Source organism: Pavona decussata, unplaced genomic scaffold, assembly GCF_977016875.1.
Source record: "Pavona decussata unplaced genomic scaffold, jaPavDecu1.1 SCAFFOLD_16, whole genome shotgun sequence".
NCBI classification, from domain to species: Eukaryota; Metazoa; Cnidaria; class Anthozoa; order Scleractinia; family Agariciidae; genus Pavona; species Pavona decussata.
In genome coordinates this window covers 1,030,770-1,049,738 of record NW_028145439.1, presented here as the reverse complement: position 1 = coordinate 1,049,738, position 18,969 = coordinate 1,030,770, and the positions used below count along the sequence as shown (strand labels likewise).

The window sequence follows — 18,969 nt, the reverse complement described above, 5'->3', positions numbered from 1 at the left end:
TGGTAACTGAACTTGAGGCTCCCCCCTCCCCCCACCCCAGGGTACATTTAGTGAGTCGTACCCGCGTCGCATGCGCTCTTCACTCGCCAATAGTCCAGTTTCGAATTCACTAAGACCGCTGGATAGAAAGACAAAAGACGCATTTATACAGGGTTAGCCTCAATCTGAAGTAAAATATTCACAAATACCAGCCGTGAGAAGATGAACTTTTCACAACTCTGTGTATCTTTTTGTTTTAGGATTCAGCACTTTCCTGCTAACATTTGTGAATATTTTGCTTCAGATTGAGGCTAACCCTGTTTGTCATTTTATCCAGCGGTATTGGTGAATTCGAAACAGGACTATTCACACCAGTCGTACTTTATAGGCCATTTCCGTATTCTGGGTAGTGAACTGGAACTAGCATGCACACGAGGCTTAAGCGAAGGAATCTTTTCACATGAAAATATTTTTTAATATATTCCCCCGCAAGAGCCTCCATTGTAAGCTTGATTCAGTCAGTACTGAGAAAACGAAAATAGTGTATTTAACGAGTGATCACCGAAGCAAAACTCAGAGATAGTTTATAGAGGCGACTAGAGATTGCCTAAACGTGCCCCCCAAAGTTGCTTTGAAAATCGCTTCAAAAATGGCGTGTGTAAACGGCCCCTCCTACGATGGTCGTGCGGTGGAAGCGTCTGCTCTTTGTTAAATGTCTGTTCGGTGGTCAACTCACTTTGTCAATTCAGTCGAGACAATTTCTAGTTTTCGTGTTCAATTTTCTCTCCAACGCACCACCACAATCTCTTCAGAAACTATCCCTTTATCCTTAGCGGGCACCCGACTTAAAGAGAGATAAAAGAGACTGAGATTTAGAATCGCGTTTAAGGCAAATGGAAAACGTTAGATTCGCGTTTACGTTTTCTTAAAAAAATGAGTACATCGGAATAGTGCAACTTAATCCCGGGCTTTGATGCTCACCCCAAACCATCCAATTTTACTGAGAAACTGGAAACAGCGAGCGGCATTTATAGGATAACCATGGTCACGTGGTCATTTCTCCCGTTTGCCGTAAACGCAATTTTAAATCTCTCTAATCTATTCCAACAGGTTTCCAGTTTTCCTATAATTAAAGGCTGTATTCTTTGCCGGATGAAGGCTTCCGGACAAAATTGCATGCGACTGGGCATGTCCTAGGCAGAATCGTTGGCCCGGAGAAAATTATTTACAGGTGTCACTCAACTTGTACGACTCTAAGAGTAAATTGCACGAGGGTGCGACGAATCTAGTAATAATAAGAGCATTTTATTATAAAAACGTCGCGCATGAAGAGAATTGCGTAATTACATTACATAAGAATAAACCTAGTAAAATTACAGCTTGTCACCTTGATCGAGACTGGGCAGTATTAAACGTGTAGTTTATCTATAAGATGTATTGACTACTACACACGCAGTGATTTGGATGCAGCGTATATTGTTTTGGGAGCGTGTACCGGAGTTAAGAACTTCCTCAGTGATCGCTACGTACCTGGATTTGTAACTTGGTTATCCTGAGGTCAACACAGTGTGCCGGTAAGTCCCTTATCCGTTGAGTTTTTCGATTTACATGTTTATGTTGGATTTGTGATGTTACCTATTAAGGTCCACGACGTGAGTAGCCCATCTTTTTAGTAAATGTGTTGCCGCCGGATTAAATATGTTTTTCTTTTTAATATAAACTTTGCGTGCTCAGTCAATTTGACCACCTGTTTAGAGACCACAGTCCGCTTTAGGGTACTTGTATTGAACTGGAGAGCAAAGACAGGTACTTCACAACTAAACCCAAACAGCCGGTTCAGTTGAAAATGAGTAGCCGGGCTACAGAGAAATGAAGCTAGAATATGGCTGGCCGTTTTGCGAGTGTGTTTGGGGTTTTGATGGTGGTATTTGCCCGGCGCTGGACGCACGGAAGCGGGACTCCTCAGCCAGAACAAATTCACATCTCGAGCACAGGTTGGTTCAGTGAATTTTGTGTTTTGATGTTTGACTTCGGTGGGTTCTCTGTTGATCATGTAGGGTTGAAATTACGCTTGAGTGCTGAAGAACAAAACGTTTAAACGATTCGCCTCCAAGATCAAGTAGTAGGTGATAAATTTACAATAATAATTCTGATTCAGTGCATTTATCGCTCTTTTGCTAATTCATTAACAATATGAACCTGTCGGTGGCAAGATGGCGGACGTGCATATTATAATAAACGCTCGAATGTAACTTTAGGATGGGCAGAGTTCATTCAGCTTAGATTTTCTTTCATGAGAAAATGAATGCGTTTCATTTAAATTTGAACTTTAAAACCAGCGCAACGAAGTTTTAGCTGTCTGTAGACCAAGAAGTCAGTTCAACGGTTAATTGGTGTCTTGACATTTTACAAAAAATAATGCATTTTTAAAGGAAACCTCCACTCTTGAAATAAATTAACGTTAAATTGTTGAAAATACAATCTCATTTCAAATTTCGTTGAAAAACAAGGAAATAAGATTTTTGTGTCGGACAAAACAGGATTTGATTATCACCTATTTTCCTTTTAAATTTCCCGGGCGCCGCCATCTTGGATTTCCAGACGTAATACGGTAATATTGTCTCGCCCAAAAGAACTTTTTCTTCCTAACAATAGACCTTTCTCACTCGGCGGCCATGTTGAGTCTCAGGAGAACAAAACGCTTTGTTTTTGCACGGCTAGCCTCGCCCACACGCGAATTCAGTGCCAGGCTAGCCATACATAAACAAAGCTTTTTATTCTCCTGAGACTTAACATGGCCGCCGAGTGAGATAGGTCTGTAGCGGCATCCGTACGACGTTATAAAATTCAAAATGGCGGCGCCCGGGAAATTTTAAAGCGAAAATAGGCGACAATCATTTCTAATTTTTAGCACAAGTGAATGTTATTTCTTCTCTTTAAGCTAAAATTTAGAGTTTAGACACTATTTCCAACAATTTACCATCCATTTGTCGTCGGAGTGGAGGTTCCTTTAACTTAGCAGTGGCAACATGCTGCAAGAACCTCTGGCGTTTCACTACAAGGTGTATTGTAGACATATGTCCCGTAAACCTCTAAGAGCAGTCATGCCCAGTAAGTAGTCCACTTTGAACAAGAAAATAAAGTTGTTTAACAGTCTTGTCTCCAATCTTGTCCCCAGAGGCCTCAGGCTCTTTGGCAAGTGCCAGCGGTTGGTCGCCGGGAGAGACTCTGGGGAACTGGAATTTTATTACCACAGGATTTCTGCGGTAAAAACAATGCAAGCTGTTACGAGGCAGCCAATCAAAAAAATATTTTTTTCGAATTCCCCAGAGTCTCTCCTGGCGACCAACCGCTGGCCAAAGAGCCTGAGGACTCTGGGTACGAAATTGTCTCGTCCCCAATGGCTGCCATTCTAGTACTCAGCACGGCGGGACAAGGGTAACGAAGGCTCTAGGGACTAGATTGGTTGTTTAATAAATAGAAAGCTTGGTTCACGCACAGCAATCTTCCGAAAGCAGGAGGGGTGGGGAGGGTACTTAATAGAGTTTTCATACGGCCCGGGAAGTTCTCCCCCCCCCCCCCCCCCGCAACTATGAACCTCTTAACTTTTCATATACAAACTTCTACCGAAATGGTACACCTTTAACATACATAAAACACAAAATTGGACCCCTTTCTCATACCATAAGCTAAGGATAAGCCTTCGACAGAAAAAAAATAGCAGGCATAAGTTAGTATGTGGACTATAATTAATGATGACTTATGCACAACTTTATTAAGTGAAAACCTGAACACCATGAATCCAATTTGGCTAGCCAGCAAGCAAGCTCTCGGAGGGGGAGAGGGGAGGGGGGGAAGGAACTCCTTCTTCCCTCCCCTCCCCTCTCCCTCCGAGAGCTTGTCCTGTGAAGTACCTTTGAAAGAAACATACACTACGTCGGTTGTGATTAGCTTGCCTCAGAGTGTTGCTTGTATTGTAAACCTTTCAGGTGACCCCACTGAGATGATGGTCACGTGGACAACTATGGCCGAGGCTGTTAAGAGCGTGGTGGAGTATGGGGAGAGGTATAAACCACCGCTGAACAAAAGAGCTTATGGCTCAAGTACGGAATACCAAACCTGCAGTTGGAAAAAGCGGATAATTTACATTCATCGGGTCAAGTTAGAAGGGCTGGTACCTGGTCGCGGATACGGTATGATAGTGGGATTTATTTCGTTAAGTAGACCTTACTAGAATGGCCCCCATTGAACTGACATTTATCACTTAGGGGTGTAACAGTCATCATTTTTAGCCATCGTTTAATAGAGGTGGTGATAAAGTGTAACACTTATGGGATGTGGCTAAGCATGACAAAGACACAAGTACTGCACATTCGTGCTCTGGTAGCTTTTTGCCACTGGAATGTGCACTGAAGCCACGTTGGTAGTGGGTAGTACCCCGAGATCTACCTTAAAAAGGAAAATTGAGTCTGCTTGTTTAGTGGCATTAGCAGCTGAAGACAGCTGCCTCGACCTTGTTAGACCTTGTCAGCATAGCCGATCGAGCATAGAAACTTGTTTTTACTTTCATAACAAGAGACATTGCCACCTATTAAATCCCAGCTTAGTCGTTTGACAAAAACGTGACAAACAATCGTGTTCTATGTCTTTCCTCAACACACTTTCTTCGCAAAAAGCTAGGTAGAAGAGATAATTAGTGTCAATGTGGTATAAGATGTATATATACCTTGTGTGAACTGCAGTGCTCAGAGTGAAGCAGCCTTTTACTGTTCCAGGGTCTCAACATTAGACTTGAATAAAAACTGGCTGCCGTTTGTTCTCTAGATTATCGTGTTGGTAGTGCAGATGGATGGAGTGCCTTGTATAATTTTAATGCGACAAGAAACGGCACGGACTGGGCACCAAGATTTGCCATATATGGAGATCTAGGAGTTGATAACGCCCAGTCTCTCTCCAAGTTACAAAGAGAGGTTCAAGGAGGCCGGTATGATTCCATCTTGCATGTCGGTAAGGAACGTTAAAACGTTATTTAACACAAATCCATAAAACAGGTCTAGAACATATCATACACCCAACATTGAAGACGTGGACAGACTGTATTAGAACATAGACGTTTGAATTTAAGAGAAGACTGAAGCGACGCCTCGACTGAGGCAACCAATACCGCCGTCGAGTATCGATACGTTTTTGGGTATCCATGGTATCGAATATTTCGAATCGAGATCGGCCCGCCCATTACACGCCAGTGACGCCAAATTGTCAATGTCTGGCTTGTTGGGACAAAAATTGCCCACGCTTTCTGCCTTGATTTCGTTAGTTTGTTTTCATGCGATTTTCACAAAAGGAGAAACTTTTTGGCACCCTGAATTTTAAAAGCTATATTCATGTGAGATCAATGATCATAGGTAGAATGAAGTCTGGCTAGCAATTCGTTGAATACCTTGGAAAAGATGTCTTGTATCACAAAAATCCAACATTTTGTCAATGGAAAACTCTAAAAGGCATACGAAGCGTATGAGTTACATCTAGACGCTTGGTATATGAAATGTTTAATGTCTGAGCTTTCTGTGAATAAAGAGCCACTCTAAGTTAAAGGTGAAAAATTTTCAAACTGCCGCCATCTTGGATGATGTAATAACCCAAGCACTTTTAAAATGCTACCTTATTTCCTACTATGGACCGTCTGTTAAAGGTTAAATCTTAAAAAAGATGGTAACATAACAAAATCTAAAAGTTACAACCATGATGGAGGCGTTGTAACACAATTTGTTTTCCATCGTGATAAACGCTCAAAATCTAGTACCACGTTGCATAAAAAAACATTTTTTACTAAGCGGCTCACTATCATCTCAACTCTTCTTCTTAGGTGACTTTGCTTATAACATGGAATCGGTAAGTCAAACAACTAGCTGCACTCCTAAACTACCTCTTTCTCTTACAGCGTCCAACAAAACAACGCTTCTGTAAAGCTACGCTGCCTTCAGTTTCACTGACATTGTGACAAAATGTCAATAGCCATTTCCGAGTTCCTTTGAAGCTAATTATGAAAGCGAAGCTAAGTGCAAAGTTTTTATTATGAAAATTAGTTCTCATTCATACGCAAACAAAACTAATCTTCATATGAAAAGCTTTGCACTTAGCCTTGCTTTTCATAATGAGGCCCACAATAACTTGGAAATGGCCTATTCAAATCTTCGTTTCGGGTTGCTACTTTTGGTGGTTTGGTTTGGTATCCGCACTGGGTCACATATCATATCATATATCGTATATATCTTACCCTGGATGCAGCTAACATCTCCGAGTATTTTACCCACCCAACCATGAGAATATACACACAAAGACCAGACCACAACACCGAGAACTACGTCCCCTACTCTTAATTTGCGAACAGTGAGTAGGTTCTTTAACATCCTAAAGAGCTATTGGGTAATTTAATTCAATTTAAAATCCAAATTTATCGTCTGTCTTTCAGGGAAGCTTTATTGGTGGTTTTTGATACTTCCGGAACTTTACTTCAGTAACAAACGATAGAGATTCATATTGTAAATAATGACAGTTCTTTTGTAATGTTTTGCCTGTCTTGCAGGATGATTCAAGAGTTGGAGACAGGTTCATGAATCAGATTGAGCCCATGGCCGCTTACGTACCTTACATGACGTGCCCTGGGAACCATGAACAAGCCTGGTAAGACCATCCTGGTTATCACAGTTGAAAATCGCAGTCTTTTGTTTTTTACCTTTCCGATTTCCGAGTCATTCATACCCTGCGAGCAGTGGTTCATTGGTCGCCTAAAGGAAGTTCTCGTCCAAAACGTGTAGTGATATGACAATCAGGAAATCAGTTTACTTCCTAGTCGTGCAGTGACGGCAAAGAAATGTGTGCAAAAAAAAGTGGAATGCACGTGCAGAGTACTATTACCTTTTTGACGTTCTCGTTGCCGTTGTCGTCGTCGTAAGAGAGGATGTCGAAAAATTCACGTGTGGTGTTAAACGAATCAGAACCTTATCTCAGTGTAACAACAACTATTACTACAACAACATCATTAACAACAAGTTCTTTTGTTGCTGGAAAGTAAAACTTAATTTCAAGTGCCTTTGACGCGTTTACAGCCTTTCTACTGATCGGTACTACCGATTCTAAGAGTCGCAGTTTCACTTCAAGAATAAATACAATTAAGTGAACAATTAAAAACGTTCACGTTTGGCAAAAAGCTTACGTAGGACCGCGAGTCAAGAATGATTCTAGTAAACCGGCTGAGCTCGAGCCTCGCTGCTCAGAGTGGATAATAACCCCATATATCTTTCCCCCGCAGTACATATGGGGTTGCGTGTCGACACTGGATTATCATTGCGTGTCGACACTGGATTATTATTCACCTATTATTATTATTCACCTATTGAATAAATGTGTTATTATACCTTGATGTATTGAGAACTTAGAGGCTGATCACCCATTGTAGGTTGTTGTATACTACGCTGTTTGCTTTACTTTCAGCAATTTTTCAAACTACAAAGAGCGCTTCAGCATGCCTGGTAAAACCAAAGGAGTATATTACAGGTACGTTTTTTTTCATTACAACGGCTGTTTAAAGGGGGAAGTATAACGCGAACTTCATTTCATTTCAAACCCAAAATGTTTGTCTGTCAACAGAAACCAAACAACGTTGTCTAGTTTTGTTATATCTTATGACCCCAGTGCAATAAAACTGTCAATTAGTGCCTCTGGCCAGAGGCAGAGTAGGTCGGAATGGATTTAACCTTGAAAAATGTTTGGCTAACGTTGTTCAAGTTCGATCTCGCATTTTTGTTTCCAAAATGTGCTAGAACAGATCACGAGTTGTCCCTTTCAAGAATTAAGTTGATTTCTTTCGTTTCATCGTTCTAGAATTATTTTTTAGGTAAGTGAAGGTCTTATTTCACCATTTTTAACAAAAGAGGTCAAAAACCCTATGACACTTGCCCTTGCCCTTGTAGCAGAAGAATGAAAACAGTTTACGAATTCCAGTCTACATAGCGTCCGCACGGTGCATATCTGTCATAGCTGTCCTGGTTTCATGCACGTTTACTTTTTACTTGTGTATTTAATATTGCTTTTTGCTAAACGAAGACGCCAAGACACGTGACTTTCCTAAACATGGAATGGAAATAAAGGCAATGATGTTGATGTCGACGATGATGATGATGGTGATGATGATGATGATGATGATGATGATGATGATGATGATGATGATGATGATGATACTCCACGTGAACGTTTTTTTCTTTTTATTCAGTTGGAACATTGGACCTGTTCACATCATAAGCTTCAGTACAGAGCTTTACTACTACTTGAAATACGGCATCGAACCTCTCATTCAACAATACAAATGGCTCCAAAAGGATTTAGAGGTAAAAAAATAGATACTCTGTGATGAGTTGGGCCTTTCGAGTGTGAGCATATTTTTTGCCAAATCGCACGAATTTCTGCTTGAAACTCTCACCTGCGGACCTGAATCATTGATGTCACGCATAACCATTTTCTCGACGGTCACCCACAAAGTTTGTGTGATGTTTCATGCACCAAGTGTACGTTTTTTGTTGTTCCGTTATCGAGTCCATTTTCTTGTCTATACCAAGCCTATACTGCTGGTGCACTCCCTCAAATTTCTACTGTCCTATCCGTGGATCTAAAACAAATAACTTTGTATTTAGTCTATGCTTTAATTTAGCAATTTCTACCCACACAAAGCTATATTGTCATGTTATATTCTAGGGGTTTAGGGGGAAGCCTGGACGTCATCAGATCGAGGCTACTAGTTTAGGCTTCCCACTTCACTAAACATAGATTTTTATTATAGAATGAATATATTTATTTGTTTCGTTACACACAGCTAAATGTTACACACCACGCATACAAAGTAGGTTTGGTGACGGGGAAGCCTGAATTTGAAGCTGGGGACTTATAAGGTCCAGGGGCCCGTTTCTCGAAAGTCCTGCTAACTTTTCGGCCCGACATCAAATATTCAAATCAAAATCTAAAGAATAAAAACGCGGATCCTAGCTAACAAACCAGTCCATTTTGTTTTGTTAACTGATAGTTTTATCATATTATCTGCACAACTTTTGAAACCTCGACCTTGAATGTAAACGACAACAGCATTCCGGGCCCGTTAATTATCGTGACGTTCGAGAAACGGGCCCCTGATAAGTGTCTTTGGACTTATTGGGCCCGGTAAGTTACCGAGATTTTCGAGAAACGGGCCCCAGGCTCCTCCTAGCTTAGGATATGACAGTACATAGTGACAAGAGGCAAAATTTACAATACAAGCTAATTACAAGGAAGGACGATATACTAATTACATTGGTTACAAAAAATGTTATAGAAAAGGTACAGGCATAAACTTAAAACTACAGATACAATAAACAATAGTCACATGGCTTACAAAAAATAATATATTGTACAAAAGCTACAGTAAAAAGGAGAGGAAGACGGGGAAAGAGGTAATATTAACAACTTTTAAGAGCAAAAAGAAAGCAATTCTGTATTATTATCATTGCTTGTTGATATGTGTAATTGTGGCGAAACAAAACCAACCGTTCTTTTCCTTTTCATGTTTTCTTTATATACACTCGATTCGGTCTCACAAAAAACCCAGTTTATCTATACTAAATCACGCTGGCTGTCTTTGTCTTTAGGAGTAAAATAGTTAAACCTATTATTTGCTTTCTTCTTTTTCTGTAAAATCACTGTAAACATTCAGGAAGCCAGTCGTCCAGAAAATCGCGCCAAGCGTCCGTGGATAATAACAATGGGACACAGGCCCATGTACTGCTCCAACGCTGTGGGGGATGGTTGCCAGAATCACGAGAATGCAGTAAGTCAACTGATTTTGCACCAAATTATAACACGATCAGCATGTTTGACAAGCTCGTTCCCAGGGCATCTCCTCTTCCCGATGGTTAGACCCTGGGACCCTGAGGTTTCATATTTGAATTATGATTACGTCTCTTTTCTTGCCTCGGTTCACGTTTCGAACTTTCCATCTAATGGTTGGTGGTGCGAGTCCGGTGGTCTTTACCCTCTTGATGTTTCTTAAGAGAAGAAACTACACACCACTCTCTTAACTCGAGCATAAACCTTGGTAATAGATACAATAAAATCTGCAATTGCACAGCGACAAACCCTCTATCAAGCTCGTCACCTCCGCCGTTGGGATCAGTCTGCCGTCAGTATTTTGTATGTAAATTGGTACTAAGGACAAAATGCCATGGGTAACCCCTCCAAAGACCTCCATAATCGCATGCAGAGGGAAGGGGAAGTAGTGACTAGAAAGTTTCTTTATGCTGCAAAAGTTAGAGCTAAGCGAAGGCGTGACGATCCCTTTCTCTTTTCTCTTTCTCTCTCTATAATATTAAAAAAAACTCATTACTAATTCTTAAGACCATTGACCTATCAAATGGGCGATAATACATCACGTGCAGCGACTTTATATCGCAGGATTTCTGCGGTAAAACAATGCAAACTGTTACGGGGTAGCCAATCAAAAAAAAATTTTTTTTTTCGAATTCTCAGAGTCTCTCCTGGCGCCCACCCGCTGACCAAAAGCCTGAGGACTCTGGGTACGAAATTGGCATTCCACATATCTTTTCATTGGAAAAGCACTTCCTAATATATATCTTTTTTTGGGGGGGAAAGAGTTGGCTCAAGGAATTATAGTAGTCATGCGTTCCTATTGTTATTGGTTCTGATGGTCAGCAAAAACAGTGGGACATACACGCATTTTTGGAAGGAAGATGCCATGAAAAACTATCAAACTGTTCAAAATTAATTTCTTACTAACCTTAATTTTGTTCACTCTACAGATAAGAACAGGATTATCGTCTGAGAAATTATTTCCTTTAGAAGAACTTTTCTACAAGCATGGTAAGGATAAATTGCACCTGTGTTTTTCTTCTCTCAATGTGTTTTCCTTTTAGCCTAAGTCTGGGCAATGGCATTAGAATTTTACTTGTGGGGAGGAGAGGGAAGGGAATGGGAAGAAGAGGCTGGAGGTGAGGGAGGAAGGGAAGGAAAAGTTACAACTCCAATGTACTAAAAAAGGTTTCTTACCAAAGATGAACTGGGTCGGGAATGGATTTCAATGGCTATCAAACTTGATTTGGGGAGGGGATGGCTTCCAAAAATTCGTTATGTCAGCGCCACCAAGCTTATGGCGACTGGTTGTAGATGTCCAGAACACAAATGTACACTGCAAACGCTATTTTTTGCTTGTCCCAGAAAATATTGGCCAGGCCCCGGTTGTTCAAAGAGAGGATAACTCTATCCAGCGGATAAAATGTATTGGTTGGAGCACATTTTATCCGCTGGATAGAGTTATCCACTCATTGAACAGCCGGGGCCTGGACTGTAGGTTGGTAACAGTAATCTTATGCACATATGTTTCTATTCCAGGAGTGGACGTAGAATTTTGGGCTCATGAGCATTCGTATGAGCGACTCTTTCCTGTATATAACCACAAGGTACAATCAAGCTGACAACAATTTCTGAATGAAAGTGGTATATATGAAATACATATACTCGAATTTGCCAATGAAAGATAATGAGAGACCATCAGAGTTATATATACAACTTATGGACTGTTTACATGGACGAAGGAAGATCCTATAAGGCAAAACAACTTTTCGTTTGGGTTACAGATATTTTGGTCGGAGTGGTTACCAGGTGGGGAAGGAAAAGAAGGAAAATTGTCGGCATTTAGCAGCTGAACGCCCTACTGCCGCCATGTTTGTTTGGTTTTTTTTTTGTTTCTAGTACTAAGATCTTCCGACCGAAGGTAGTTTACATGGTGCTAAGATCTTCCTATCTCTCAGCTAAGAAGATCCTAGCACTAGGGTCAAGTCACAACCTTTTGGATGTAAACTGAACACAGAAAACATATAGCGCTAGGATGAGCCGCCTTCTAGGATCTTCCTAGTGCTAGGATCTTCCTCCCTCTATATAAACAGCCCCTTAAACAGCTGCGAAAAGAAAGCCTGAAAAACGTCAGGCAAGAACGGGACTCGAACCCATGAGCCACCTCCCATATGGCTTGATAGCTCAGTTGGTACAGCACTGCACCGGCATCTCGGAGGCCATCGTTCAAGCCTGAAGGTTTTGTCACGTTTTCTTTTCGAAGCTTATTTAGTTGCGTGCCTAACTGCACAGTGTCACATTTATTCAGTTTCCTAATGACCAACTGAAAACAGCTTGAACAATGTCTAAATCCCGCATCTATTATAACAAGAAAGATACAAGACAATGTACAGTAACCATTTGAACTGACGAAGGGCTATCGCTCGAAACGCCAGCACTCGAATCTCTTTACGGCGGTCAAATTACCTTATCAACTCTGTTGGTAAAACCAAACATTTGTTTCCACGCCCCATCGACGCAGCACCACAGTTCCTTAAAAACTAACTCCCTTATCCATTTTTACAATAACAAAGTTTCGAAGCCTGAAATAGAAAGCGAGAGTTTTAACAACGCCCATTACATCCAGGGCGAAGTGTTCATTCCTTTTTCCTGCTCCTCAGGTCAGTGATTCCGTATCAGAGGCGTCACTCTCTCGCTCATGACCAAAGCAACAAGTTAACGATCGACTGCTCCACAGAGGCACTCGATTTCGAAGACTGATTGAGTCGCAAAAGTGCGCGAGGAAACCCCTGGTAATCAGGGTATCAGGGTGTATAAGAATGTAAGAATTAAGGATTTTTTTCATTTATTTTATATTATAGATTTATAGCGGATCAGAAGAAAACCCTTACACTAACCCAAAAGCTCCAGTCCACATAACAACTGGATCAGCGGTAAGAAGTAATTTTTAAAATTTGGTTTAATGTGAAACGATTGGATGTTTTCTAATTGCAATGTAATGAGCTAAAAAGGCGCGTTCCTTTCATTAATAGAAGGTCCTCGAGGGAATATTTAGCGCACCCATGTTCCAGATAAAACTACCACGTAACTTCCTATCATAAGCTGGTTAATTTTATCCTTACTCTCATTACAGCCGCGATAGGATAGTGTTTTGATTTCGGAAAGTAAACTAAAATAGTGAACTGCCAGACGGTTTCTCTCCCACAGGGGAGTGGAGATTGGGGGGGGGGGGGGGGGGGAGAGGGGGATAGAGCAAGGAGACACCTTACACATATACTCTGTTTATAAGAATCTTAAAAACCATTCTCTTCGTTCAAGAAAGAAACGGAAAAAATCAAACACGATTAGAAAGGGACGGATATGGGGGGGGGGGGGGGGGGGGAGGGGAGTGGTAAGTGGCACTGCAATAATCATATCCAGAGGAGGAGTTTTATTACTCCACCACTTCATGCTACAGAAACAGGACTAAAGAGGATACCTTATTAGGAGTATTGCAACTGTATTAACCCTTCGCATACTAACAACGCATATATGCGTCGAAAACACCGTTCTGGCTTCTATGAATTGCTTCTTGTTTAACTTAAGCTACAACGTCATGATAATGTGTGAATGACACCAGCTGATGTATATTTCCATCATCAAACCCAGCAAATCGACTACGCCTCCCGATTTTCGCTGCATATCACCGTTCGTTTGGCAACAAAGTCCTAAATGCCAATTGTTCGGCCAAATAATAACATCAAAAATTACACTTATTTATCGTCAATTTTAATCCAAATAATTTGTTCAAAATTGAAAAGTCTATATTTACAGCAAACCTCAAGGTCAGACCTTGGTATCTGACTGGAAGTTTTCCTCTCAACGCTTTCCGAGGGCTATACTTCAGCCATTTTATCAGACCCAGTCTTGCGTATCTCACGTTGCCTCGTTTACGCCCGAAGAGAATTCTGGGTAATTCAGCCATAGCGCGAGCGTAGAACTCCTGCTCTTTCCATTTCATAGTGTCGAGCCACCCAGTACCACCAGCAAAATTTCGAATCCATTGAATATTTTACTACTCCAAACTCGCCCAAATAGCCTTGGCAGGTCCTGGAATCCATCCACAAAACGGCCAGAGAGGCAACTTCACTCGTGGGCCTCCATGTCTGCTACACAGCATGTTTGGCGACTCAGTCAGCATGAAATCACCTCTCACCTCTGTTTTCTTTCAGAGGATTGCCTCTACCCACATTCCAGCTTGATGATGCCAGAATGGGGGTTTCTGCAGAGGAAAATGGCTCGAAAAACACTTATAAAGCGATGATTTTACCAGATTCGTGCTCGTGCACTCGCTCGAAACAAACAACAACCGTCACTTGCATCACGTGACAATTTAGCCTGAGCCCACAGTTTCTTAAGACCGCAGATATTTTTATTTCATCTCCATTTATGGAGAAATTAAGTGGCTCAGACTATTTATTGCCAAAAAGTCATTGAAAAAAATACCACACACCTAGGATTTAAAGGGTTAAAGGGCGAACGTACCATGATCAATAATAGATTTAATATTCGTTTGTCTCACAACGTAGTGGCATAACTCCTCCAAGTTGTAAGCGACCTTTCGTTTTGTCGTATATCTTTACACTCACTTCCTTGACGACAGTCTTCGACCCTGGTCTCTTAATTTTTTCTCTGAAATATGTATTTTTTTGCCATCACTAAAGACATCGATTGTTTCTATGATTGTTTCCCAGGGCTGCAAGTACTGCCATGACAAATTTAAGCGAGATTACGGTTCCTGGACCGCGTTTCGCACATTGGATTATGGGTACACTAGAGTACAGGTCTTTAACAGAAGTCACCTGTACCTTGAACAAGTCAGCATTGATCAGGTCAGCGGTACATGTCTCAAATCATTTAAACACGTAATCTGAAACGAGAACAACAAATCACAAACGGAGATGAGAGTTGTTCAAATAGTTTAGTATTTTGTGACTCTCGGTGAATTCTCGTCAACTCTCGTGTGCTCTCGTGTCCTCTCGTGCGCACTCTCGTGCGTTCTCGTCAACTTTCATGTGCCCCCGCGAGTGTTCTTGTCAACTCTGCTTTTATGTAGTTGTTTATTAGAATTACAGTGAACGGCGGTCTTCGGTCAAAAGTGCGACGCATGCCGACCGTTGGCCATAACCAAATTTGCAAAGCAAACTAAAATCAAAGTGGAATCCTCCATTTTGACTGTAATTTGACTGTAGTTTGCAGGCCCCAGTTGTTCAAAGGCCGGATAACTTTATCCGCTAGATAAGGCACTATTCAGGGTCTAAAATATACTTCACGTTAAACGTTGTCCAAGGTTTTCGTACACTCCCTAAGTTAACTGTGGTTAGAGTGTACATATTGGCTTGTACAAGAGGAAATACTGAAATCTTTGGGCAGATTGAAACTGTCGGATAGTGACTTATCCACAGGATAAAGTTATCCGGCCTTTGAACAACTGGAGCCAGGTGTACTTAAAGTGTCTCAACCGGTTTGTCCAAGGTTGTATAACATTTCGTTAAAAGAATACACAATGTACAACCTTTTTCTTGACACAGGATTACCATGTAATAGACAAAATATGGATTATAAAAGATAAACATGGCCCAGAAGCCTGGGAGACAGACAGTGAAGCAGACACTATCGACGCTGGAAAAGTTACTGAACTTCATGTAACATCCGTGGAGTGACCCCGAATATACCACGTCACAATGACCAAGTGATGAGGCCAATCACATAGGGACTCAGAATACATCGGCGAATGTGCCCGTCCTTAACATCGCCCTCAGTCAAGTTGGCCCTTAGCGGTTTCTGGGCAGTTGTGTTAGTAAATTTTGATTGAAATGCGATCATCACTCAACACAGCGGAATAAACTCTAGCATTTTTTTTCTCAGATCTCCTTCAATTTCCAAGTCTACGGGTGCATATACTAGCAGTGTTGCAAATTGTGTAGATAGACAATTTTAAGTACATCGCTATGGTACCATAAGGGCCAGCCTTACAAGTCAGAAATGAGGATTACCAATTTTTTTTTTTTTTATAGTTTTCATTTATATGCAAACAAAATAGTATTCCTATGAATAGCTTCGTACTTAGCCTCGCTTTCGTAATGAGGTTCACAGGAACTCGGAAATGGCCTATTGCATATCTGTTTAATTAGAAATCTCGCAGACTACAATGCAGTCAGTTTGCAAGCGTTCCTTTTCCCCCTAACCGTCCATTTTGGCACGAATATAAGACACAAAAATTAGAGAATCCCTGGTCGCTCCAGGGAATTTGAGACCGCGTTATATTGACAGTTTTGCCATCAGCAAAGACTCGGAGCAATGTCGGCCAATATTAAATATCAATTGATTTGTGATTAATACCAGGAAGTCTCATTAGAAGAAACAAATAAACTGTTTTGTTAACATTTTCAATGTGTTAAGTCTGACTTTTAGCTTACGGTCTTTGATTCCTGTAAACAGCAATTACTTTTTTTCTGCTGAAGAAATTTTTTTAACTCTTTCAGCACAAAGAAGATAACCGTTTGGCTTTTAGTGATAACGCCATGAAAAGATCACGACGCTCGTATAGGAGAAAATAATCATTGATTTTTTGATTGACATCAAGAAAAATCCCACTATGTTTTGAATGTACGGGCGACATTATGTGCGGAAAGGCTGTGTAATGAAAATTCATCGAAGGTCAACTATGGCTGTTAATGGCACAGAAATGTCCTACATGGTAAATAATGAAAGTTAAAAATTCCGTTATTCATCGGTTGAATATATCAAATCCCAGCGACTTGAAGTAGGACGATACGCCATCCGCTGCAGCTAACGATGAAAATCTCCTTCCTTATTGGGTGACGGTTGAATTAAAGCTATTCTCACTGCTAAAATACTCACGAAACTAGCCTCTTAGAATAGTGCATTACCGGATAGCTCTCTAGTAATCCCGTTTGCTTATTTAATTAAATTATTCTGGGGTTTTTTTTAGCTTCTTTTGCCAAGTTATTTGCTCTGCCTTGGCTGATGACATATTTCCCCCCCCCCCCCTCCCCCTCGCTCTGCTTTTCCTTCGTCAATGTTTTGCGACCTAAATTTTTTCCGCCAAGGTAGTGGGCAGGTGTTTTGGCAGTGATGATGGTTTGCTCTTTAATTTACACAACGAGTACAAGTACTTTTCTTTCTTTCTTTTTAACCAAATTAAAAAAAGAAGAGAATATCAAGGCACAAAAACAAACACTGCACTACATTGAAACAAACAACAATACAAGTAATAACTGGACGATAAGCCCCCGATTACAGATAACCATTCCTTTTACAAACTGAAAGGAATTTCACCTCCTTCAAAGTTTATTTCCTTGATTTGACAAAAACACTATGTACTTTTCTAAACTAAACTGATAAATAAAATGGACGTGTCTGGCGGTGAACGTTTGACTGTGGGTTACTTGGACTATTGTGTAATGTTCATTTGCCATTCATCCCCTTATTGACGATCTTTTTACTGACGTCAAATACCAATTAGTGAGGTGATGACGTACGTCAACACGTACTTTGAAAATTGAAGGTATCCGCCGCCAAAAGAATATCTGTCCCGATATCAAGTTATAACGAATGATCATGAATGCAATGGTACTTATCAAGTCTTCATAGTCAAGATCCCAACACTATTATGCGCTATTGGTTACCTATTCATCCCTCGATAAAAAAATGTATGTACTGTTAAAACGTCATAATTAACTCCTTAATTAATGATCTCCTTCCAGAAGTCAAACAACAATTAGTGAGGGTAATAAAGTCAACCTCCTACATTTGGAAATTGCAGGGACATCTGTGCGATGTTCGAAGGTATTTACGACCAAAAGAATATCTGTCCCGGTATCAAGTCATAGTAAATAAATGCAATGGTATCATTCATCATTATCGAGATAAAGTAGCTATTATGCGATATTCGTCAACTGTTTGATCCCTGATTAAAAATTATTTGTATACTGATTAAACAATTAACTAAGACGTCATATGGTCATAATCGGGATGAAAGAACTAACTAGTGGCTGCTCATTCAGAGATAAAAAAAATATCAGTATTGAATAAGTTAGCTCAAGGGAGTTATGTCTGAACTGCAACTCATTACTAAAAAACAGAATTTTTATTTTCAGGGAAACTATCCAAATATTTACAACTATCGGCCGGCTTTTTTCTTTTTTTCAGTTGGCATAAAATGCGTAAGAAGAAGCCTCAGAAATGTAATACCCTTATATGAAATTATAATGAAATTAATGTAGCTGCTTCGGCTTGCTCCTATATAGACCTCATTTCTAACTGGTGATTGTTAGTTCAATCCAATTTGCAGTGATAACAATGGAGAACAGTAGAAAGTCCCTTTCGACATCTCCCTCGGTACTGCCAAATGTCAACGGCCAGCGCTTACATTTTCACCAGATTGGAGAGGGAAATGTTGGCAGGACAGCTCGGAATTCACGCCTACGACGATGCAGCAGTTTGAACACAAAAGAAGCGTCAAATTCGACTGCGAGACCACGTTGTGTCGAAAAAAGGCCGGTCACAAGATCAAACTCACTTGGCGAAATTGTTGTTTCGTTTCAATTGTCAGCGCAGCCATCATCAGACGCCAGATCGGAAGATATCGTACTCCCCGCGCTAAGCAATCTGGCGATTGACAGACCTCGCTCTTTTTCCACCGGCGCTGCTCGATTGGCCTTGGAGGTGAACTATCGCTCATCCAAAAATGCTGAGCATCTGGCAGCCGGGAGCAGTACCAGTGCAAAAGAGGAACATGAAGGACCGGTCACCCTCAACGAGGATGGTCGTATTACCAGACGACGGTTCCACTCAGGCACTGATGGCCTTACCAAAGCTATAGATGCGAAGAACATGGAAGATAACATCAAATCAAAAGCCACCAACGATGATGATGTTTTCTTTCCAAGCTCGCCGATTTCGAGATCTGAAATACAGTCTTTTCAGAACGGATTGCTGCCAATACCTGATGGGAAGGTCCTAAAATCTCCAAACGGAATGGCGATGATCACAAAGCGCGACCCCAACGGAAAGATGGTTGTTCGGAGAAACATA

The 18,969-nt window shown here is 40.9% G+C and overlaps 1 protein-coding gene across 1 annotated transcript; it reads left to right on the top strand.

The window, feature by feature from the left end:
* Positions 1–1,415: 1,415 nt before the first annotated feature.
* LOC146487205 (acid phosphatase type 7-like) lies at positions 1,416–16,302 on the top strand. The gene is made up of 14 exons (XM_085086567.1): positions 1,416–1,553; positions 1,735–1,973; positions 3,969–4,172; positions 4,804–4,986; positions 5,846–5,871; positions 6,566–6,663; positions 7,474–7,536; positions 8,252–8,366; positions 9,719–9,832; positions 10,821–10,881; positions 11,410–11,477; positions 12,732–12,803; positions 14,604–14,741; positions 15,441–16,302. The coding sequence occupies exons 2-14, from the start codon at positions 1,862–1,864 to the stop codon at positions 15,570–15,572; spliced, it is 1,386 nt and encodes a 461-aa protein (XP_084942693.1). The 5' UTR covers positions 1,416–1,553; positions 1,735–1,861; the 3' UTR covers positions 15,573–16,302.
* Positions 16,303–18,969: the final 2,667 nt, after the last annotated feature.